At 42.1% G+C, this 8,592-nt stretch overlaps 1 protein-coding gene across 1 annotated transcript; it reads left to right on the top strand.

The window, feature by feature from the left end:
* The first annotated feature begins 768 nt into the window (after positions 1-768).
* Positions 769-8,319, top strand: Ptgdr (prostaglandin D2 receptor). Its single transcript, XM_026411042.2, has 2 exons — positions 769-1,614; positions 8,098-8,319. Exons 1-2 carry the CDS (start codon positions 769-771, stop codon positions 8,317-8,319), a joined length of 1,068 nt encoding a protein of 355 aa, XP_026266827.2.
* Positions 8,320-8,592: the final 273 nt, after the last annotated feature.

Below are 8,592 nucleotides of genomic sequence, written 5' to 3'. Positions count from 1 at the left end.
CCATGGAAGCATGACAGATGAACTCTGTAATATAAATGGAAGGTGGTTCCAGGTTAAGCTCTGCCACTTACTGCCGCTGTCACCTTGGGGCAGATCAGTTAAACTTCCAAGGCCAGGGTTTCTCACCTATCAGGTGCAGATCATTGTAGTGCTCCACATCCCAGAGATCTAGAAGCGAATAGGAACCAAGGTACAGCAAATGTTAATTACCTTTGACCCTCCTTAAGACACTGACTGATCAGAGAAAACTAGGTAGTAGCCTTTTCTCAGCTTCAAGTGAGCCTTCCACTTCAGCCTCCCGGATTAGCCAGCTGATTTTTCTGAGTTCCTGGCCAACACTGGAGCTCTACCAACGCTACCGCCTTGCGCTCTGCTTACATTTCCCCTTCCTTTCAGTAGTTCTTCTGCCTGACCTGGAGGACTGGTCTTGACTGCTCCGACTCTGGCTACTTTCCTTCTGATTTCTGGGTACCAAGATCTGTCTCTCCTCAGTACCCCACGCATCAGGGCCGAGCGTTTAGCTCCGCTGTTCCAAGCTCTGGAATAGCCGCGAGTGCTCACCGAGAGGCGCGTCCCGCCCTCGAAAAAGGGTGTGACGGGAGAGTTTAGATAGGAGGCGCCTACTGTGGGGAACACCCTGCCGCCCGCAGAGCTTCCTTTACAGTTCAGCCTCTTCACCAGAGCGGCGCGGGGAATCGCAGGGGGCTTCTCGGCACCGGGGCACCGGGGCTCACGCCCTCCCACCGGCTCCACTCGAGCCCGCCCACCATGAAGTCTCCCTTCTATCCATGCCAGAACACCACCTGGGTGGAGAAAGGCAACTCAGCGACGATGGGCGGGGTACTGTTCAGTGCTGGCCTCCTGGGCAACCTGCTGGCCCTGGGGCTGCTGGCGCGCTCAGGGCTAGGGTCTTGCCGACCGCGCCTGCGGCGCCCGCCGCCCTCGGTATTCTACGTGCTGGTGTGCGGCCTGACCATCACCGACTTGCTGGGCAAGTGCCTGATAAGCCCGGTGGTTCTGGCTGCCTATGCGCAAAATCGGAGCCTGCGGGGGCTAATGCCTGCGTCCGGCGACGAGTCGCTGTGCCAAACCTTCGCTTTCTTCATGTCTTTCTTTGGGCTCGCATCGACGTTACAGCTCCTGGCCATGGCTCTGGAGTGCTGGCTTTCCCTGGGTCACCCCTTCTTCTACCAAAGGCACATCACCCTACGCCGGGGCGTACTCGTGGCTCCGGTGGTGGGTGCATTCTGCCTGGTTTTCTGTGCACTGCCCTTGATGGGTTTTGGGAAGTTCATTCAGTACTGCCCGGGCACCTGGTGCTTCATCCGGATGGTCCGCGATGACTCGATCTGGGTGGTGGTCTACTCTGTTCTCTACTCCACGCTCATGGCGCTGGTGGTTCTTGCCATCGTTCTGTGCAACCTGGGGGCGATGCGCAACCTTTACACTATGCACCAGCGACTGAGACGACACACGCGCTGTGGACTCAGGGACATCGCAGAGCCAGGCGCGGAGAAGAAGGTAGCATCCTCACATCCCTTGGAGGAGCTGGATCACCTCCTGCTGCTGGCCCTCATGACCGTGCTCTTCACTATGTGCTCTGTGCCTTTAATTGTGAGTAGCTGGGAGCAAGGTTGTGGGGAACTGGGGCGTGTTGGGCCGCTAGTGCCGGGCTGGAAGGGTGGAACCCGGTGAACCCCGCGACCGCACAAGAGGAGCTGCGTCCTGGGCCAGGAGGGTTTGTTACTGTGCTCCTCAAGTCGGATTCCCTCCACAGCCCTAAGATAAAGTCCAATTCGCTGAACGAGAAGAGGGAAGGTCAGGAAAAGGGAAAGAAGACAAATGGTATGTCATGACCCAGCAAAACCCTTTCCATTGTGACAGGACTCCCTCCTGTCTGCTTCCCTCTGGGGAGCTCTCAGGGGCAAAAATCCTTCAAACCTTGGAGAAGTTCGGTCTTTCCGTGACAATACGGTTCCTCTGCTTTTCCTGATGGCTAGGTGAAGTTTTATTTCTTTAGATGTGCTCATGGTTTTAATGGTGTAAGAAATGGACGAATGGCGTCTGAGGGTTCTTCTCTGGGTGTTGGGGTGGAAAGGAACTAAGGGACAGTTGAATTCTTCCCCATTGGTTTGCAGATTTAGTTTGGGAAAACTCGTGAGTGAACTTGGATGCTCTGTTGCAACTGTTTCTGGTGCCACCCCGCGAGGAGGTGTGGTACAGGCTAAGAGGCTGTTTGTATGTGGTTACAGCTGGTGGTGTCCTTTTGACAACCTGCCTTGACAGGTTTTGTTTCTATTCTGGCAAGTGAGTTGGCATGAAGGCCATTATCTTGGGTTTCAAGTTACTGAGGGGTTTGAATTACCTCCAGTATTGAGGGTTTTCATTCCTGGGGGCCCAGACACCTGGAAGTGGCTGGCATAGGAGAAGACTTTTTCAGTATAGCTCCTCCCCCTCTCTCCCACCTCCAAAGTACCTGTTCAGCAAAAACTACATTTGAATGAATTATAATAATAGCCAGTTCAAAGTCTTTGGAATCAGAGACTTATGGGACTAGGAAAGTTAATTTCTTACCAGGATATAGCAATTCTGGATATTATTTTCAATGGGGAATCAAAGGGAGATGTAAAGTGATTTTCCTTTAAATGAAGATCTCAATGTGTGGAGGACGCATAACCTGTAGCACTATCATGCAGGATTAGGATCAGAACTCCATCAATCAATCAGTCAATGTCTATATAAAAAGGCAGAGGTAGACGTAGTAGATAGATTCACCAATGGTTCTCAAACTTTAGCATGCTCAGAATCGTCAGCAGGCTGTAAAAAGAAAGATTACTGGGTTCCACACCCCCAGGATTTCTTTAGGATGTTTTTAGGTTTTTAAAAAATGTTTGTTTGTTTTTGTTTTTCTTCCAGAGCAAGGGGTTAACCTAAACCTCACACATGCTAGACATGTACTTTACCACTGAACCACATCCTTAGCCCTAATTTTTATTCTTAACAAGTTTCCAGGTGAAGCTGAAACTGCTGGTTCAGGGATGGCATTGGTGGAACCACATTCTAAACAGGAGTTGGCAAACAAAAGCCCACAGGCAAAGTCTGCCCTGCCCGCTATTTTATGTACAGCCCTGAAGTTAATAATAGTTACCAATGAATATTTGCAACCAACCCAGACCTTTAAGTCCCAACTAAGCCAAATTCTATTCCATTAAAAAGTTTTATTCTTCTCCATAGTAAATTTGTATTCTAAAAATTGTGCCTAATTATTATTGCATCCTAAATGTCATCAATAAAAATTGTGGAAATGTATTTTTTCTTTCTCTCTCATTATCTTGGTACTACCACATAGTAATGATTTTGCCTCTTGGTCTTTAAGACCTGAAATATTTATTGGTTGGTCCTTTATAGAAAATGTTTGCAGACCACCTTAGTTGAAACCTCACTTAACCTAGGCTCTGATAAAGCAGACATTAGCCAAACCATGAAATTTTTGACCTGAGCTTGAATGTTATAGTAAAAATAACACAGAAAGTAACATAATACAGTGGTAAGAGCATTGCATTTGGACATGTCTCTAAGGAGATTTGAATAACTCATAAAAGTATAGTGAGAAGCAAAGAAAATAATGGACTTGAAGATGATTTTTCTAAAAAACTTTTGAAGTTCCAAATATGTGTAATATTGATAGAATTCTTCACAAGAATCATCGTTTTCTAGAAAGGACAAAGGTTTTGGTGTAGGACATGGATTTGAATCAGGCTTCATTACTTACTGGCAAAGGATTGGCACTTGTTTATCCTCTGATGTCAGCTTTCTCGTCTGTAAAATAAGAATAATCATACTGTTTTCTGTAAGATAGATATGAAGATTTAAAATTACACACACACACACACACACACACACACACACATGCACAGACACACATAGGTAGAATATCCCTAATCCCCAAATCCACATGCTCCAAATCTGAAAATTCTGATAATCAACATGATATCACAAGTGGAAAATTCCACACCTAACCTCATGTGACAGTTTTTTGTCAAAACTCTGGCACACTCAAAATTTGTATAAAATTACTTTCAAACTAAGTGTACAAGGTCCATATGAAACAAATGAAAATCTCATTTAGACTTCCATCACCAAGATATTTCATTATCTATATACAAATACTACAAAAATCCAAATAAATAAGTAAATAAATCTTAAATCTGAAACACTTTTGGTCTCAAGCATTTTAAATAAGGAATATATAGCATGTACAATATGTGTGTGTGTGTGTGTGTATGTGTGTGTCCCCAAACCAGTGCCTGTGTTCAATAATTAACATTACTCTTATTACTAATTATAGCTTACATTTCTTATTATTGCTTCCTGGATATAGCAAATTAATCAAGAGATATATCTCCTTGGGAAATAGTGTTATAGTCTAAGGTTATGGTTCTCAAATTCTTCATCATTTCAGTACCCCTTTATACTCTTAAAAAATCATAGAAACCCAGAGGGTTTTTATTTATGTTGATAATATCTATCAGTATTTATCATATAAGATATTAAAACTAAGAATTTTTAAAAATACTATTGCAAAGAAGATATCAAAGTCTACTTCTCATGTTTTAATACAGGTTCAAGGAAAACGGTGAGATTTCAAAATGACTTAGTGAATGATATAAAGTTATAGAGATTTTAGCAACTAAAACAAAAAAGCATATTAAATGTAAGAAGTACTTGAAACAGTCTCTGAAAATACACAAGTGTACTCTCAATCTAGAAAGGTCCGAAAAAACCCAAGAATACACAAGCACAGATTAATGCCATTAGCCACAGAAGTGGTGATGTCATCACATTTATACAGCCTCCATAAAACTCACTGCACACCTTCTACAGAATGAGAATGAAAAATATAAATAACAGTTTTATGAAAAGTTTTGACTTCTTTGCCACACTCAATGGGTATTTGAGACCTCACACTTGAAAACCACTCATCCAAGGAATGGAACTAGCAACTAGAAAAATAAGCCTATATCCAACATACTCGTAACATAATTATTGTATTTCATCAGGCCAGTGAAAAATTTTTTGTTTCCAGTGCTGGGGATTAACCCAGGGCCATAAGCATGCTCTGCAAGTACTTTACCACTGAGCTACACTCTCACCCTAATCTTGAGTATGATTTTTAACATTCACTTCACAATATTGCTGGATTAGAGTAAAATGAGTAGATTGAATTTTCAAATTTGCAATTTTGTACAGCAGGAAATATACAGAATATGTAATGAGCTTTAGAGGCAGTTTGCAGCACATTCTCTAATGTGAATAATATACTTTCTCCAGATTCTTTTTATCTTAGAAAACCACAATATATTGGAGGTTGGAGGGGGAGCAGAGATGGATGAGAGGGGGTGTGTATGTAGAAATGAGTCATAACTCTTGAGCAGTTTAAAAGCTGGATAACGATAAATACGAGCTTGTGTGATTATTTCTTCCAGAATCGGTGGAACCGGAGAAGTGGTAGAGGACATCCTGCATGCATTGAGACAGATCTTGTGTGTATGCCATTTTGGTGGCAGAAAGAATAAATGAGATGCTCCTTTCAAAGAGGAGGTTAGAAACATATAAGGGATGGGAGACAAAAGAAGGGCCCAGAGGAAAGGGGTTAAAGTAGATTAAAGGGCTAGAGAGGAAGGCACATACTAGGGTGTTATGATGATGAACTGGGTAGAAGAGGTCATCAGATGGAGACCTCCGCAGCAGGGATGGCCTGCCAAGTCTCCACCTGGTTGGCAATGACAACATTTTCTCAACGACTTCTATATCCATCAGAAGGTAGTCTTCTCATGCTGTCTTTATATAATTGAACCACTTTTAAAATGCCAGGTGTAGAACAACATTCTTCTAATACAAATCTAGTGACTTGAAAACACAGATAACCCAGCAGGGGTGTAGCTTAGTAGTAGAGCACTGGCCTAGCATGTGTGAGGTCATAGGTTCAGTCCCTAGCAATACACACACACTCTCTCCCTCCCCCCTTTCCTCCCTCCCTCCTCCTTCCTCCCTTCCTCTCCCCTTTCCTCCCTCCCTCCCTCCCCCCTTCTCTCTTTCTTTTTCTCCCTCTGATACATTAATAGAACTGACATGGTAAACACTGCATAGAAATAAAATGATTTGTTGTAATTATAAGAGTATCATTCAGTTACCCAGATACCACTAATCAAGCATTCTTGCATAATTGGAATTATATTGTGCTGTACTCCACTTTGAAGAGAATGGGGCAAATGTAAAAACAAACTCATGTCAACTGCTTTTTAAAATCAACTTAGTCATAGAGTTTATTGTCATCCACATATTCATTCAGCACACATCTGGTATATAGAAATCCAAGACACTCTATAGTTTATTGTGGAGATATAAATTGAGAGAAATATCACATGCAACTACATAAGCCCTAAATCGATGAGTGGGACCATAGGGAAATTTAGCAGAGGACAGGAGACACTCCAAACTGAAAAAAATAATATTAGCTAATTATTGAGTCTTATATGCTAGATCCTGAGCTCAAGGTTTGCCTCATACCATCTCACTTCAGACTTCACAAAAATCGCTCAGAAGGTAGGTACAATAATTTCCACTGTAAATATGAGGAAACAGTAATTTCCCTGAAGTCACACATCAGCGGATTCTAATCCAGACAGACCCTAAAGTGGACTGGGCTTAGCTACCACCTCAGATAATTTTGTAAAGGGTATAATATTTGGGGTAGACCTTGAAGGAAGGTGTGATCTGAGTATATAATCAGTTTACATATCTGTAATATAGGGATAATGACTGTACTTCATAGATTTTTTTTGTGGGGGAGGGCTAAAGATAAATTTTTAAAAGTGCTTAGAACTGTGCCCAGGGACAGTAGGATTTATGTGGGCATTAGTCATTATTATTGCTATTAGTGTTATTAAGCAATAGTTATGGAAGAAGGCATTGAGATGTAAGTAACAGCTGAGTCCAATGTGGACATTTTCCTAAAGTACATTAGATTGGGGTGGCTGAGCCTGCTGAAATGCTCCATTGAGCAGTATTGAAAAGGCAAAGTAACTGTTATGGGAAGAAGCATCTTCTCCAGGAGATGCTCTTTGATTCCCTTGAATAGGTCTATTCTGCACTTATCCATATCATTTTCTAGTAATGCTGCATTTGCATAGTTTCCATTCCATTAGAGTCCATTTGCCTCATTATGGATTTAGAATCTCAGGAGGCATAGGGTGTTTAATGGCAAAAAGAACAAGTGGCCAGCCTCAGCCTGAGTAGGAGGCAATGGCAGTACTGACCTAGACAGTGTTGGTTGAATGGCAGGAAGAGCTGTGGTCTGAGGCACATTTTAGGGTTTCCAGGAGGCTTTAGGACCTCAGGGAAGACCAAGACAATAGGTAGCTAGACACAGGTAAGTAGGCTTTTATTTATTTATTTTGCACGTTTTTCCTCACTACCTTGAAAAGAGAATGTCAACCACAGAAAGATAGCAATCTATACCAAGGAGAACTAGGGCACTGAGGTGAGCACATGAGGTGAACTATTCCTTTTTCAAGTCACCTCATGTCTTTTCATTGTTGTATTTCCCGTATCTTCACATTGATTTCAGTATTATTGACCCTTTGATATAGGTGATGTTTTCCAAGTGTGACTTATTTCTAAGCAAACTGATAAGAGAGGATAGGAAGCAGGTAGAGAAGAAAGAATTGAATAAAATACAGGTGTAAAGATACTAGCTGGAGAGACTGTATTTATGGAAGTGTAGTGACCCTGTATGTGAAAGCTGTCAGTGGGTCTTCATGGTCTGGCTGGGACCTAGACACCAGAGCATGGCAAGTGCAACAGCCACAGGAGGTCCATCATGCTGGGTCTCCCATATACTCCTCAGTTTCTCCATCTCTCAGACTCCTCACTCACACCCGTCATCTTCAGTGACCTCACCTACTTATAAATTTACCAAATATGAGTATTCCAAGTTAAGCTGCCATGTTCTTACAGAAAGGTAAGTGACATAAAGTGAATCCATTGCTGTCACCAACCTTTCAATATCATAATGGAATGTTTTTCTTCAAACAGTATCGTTCCTACTATGGAGCTGTCCAGGATGCCACTGAAGAATCGGACGATCTTCTAGCCTTGCGTTTCCTGTCTGTGATTTCAATTGTGGACCCATGGATTTTCATCATATTCAGAACTTCAGTATTTCGAATGTTTTTCCACAAGATTTTCATAAGACCTCTTATGTATAGAAACTGGCAGAGCCATTCCTATCAAACTAATGTGGAATCCAGTTTGTGATAGAGGCTTACAATCTCTGGTAAGTTGGAGAATATATCAGTTTCAGATAAAGATTTAAAAATATATATATCAGTTTCAGACCCATGATTTTAAAAAAAGCAAAAAAAAAAAAAAACCCTTAAATCCTTAAAGATTTTATCTCCCATAACAAAAGCATTGAAACATATTTTCAGAAGCATTTGATATAGTTTGAAAATATGTTGCCACTCTGTATTCAAGAACCATTTCAGTACATTTTTTTCATTTTGTGTTATTAACAACAACTAAAATGTT

The sequence above is a fragment of the Urocitellus parryii genome, chromosome 6 (assembly GCF_045843805.1).
Source record: "Urocitellus parryii isolate mUroPar1 chromosome 6, mUroPar1.hap1, whole genome shotgun sequence".
In the NCBI taxonomy this organism is placed as follows: domain Eukaryota; kingdom Metazoa; phylum Chordata; class Mammalia; order Rodentia; family Sciuridae; genus Urocitellus; species Urocitellus parryii.
This window is presented reverse-complemented; position numbering and strand designations above follow the sequence as displayed.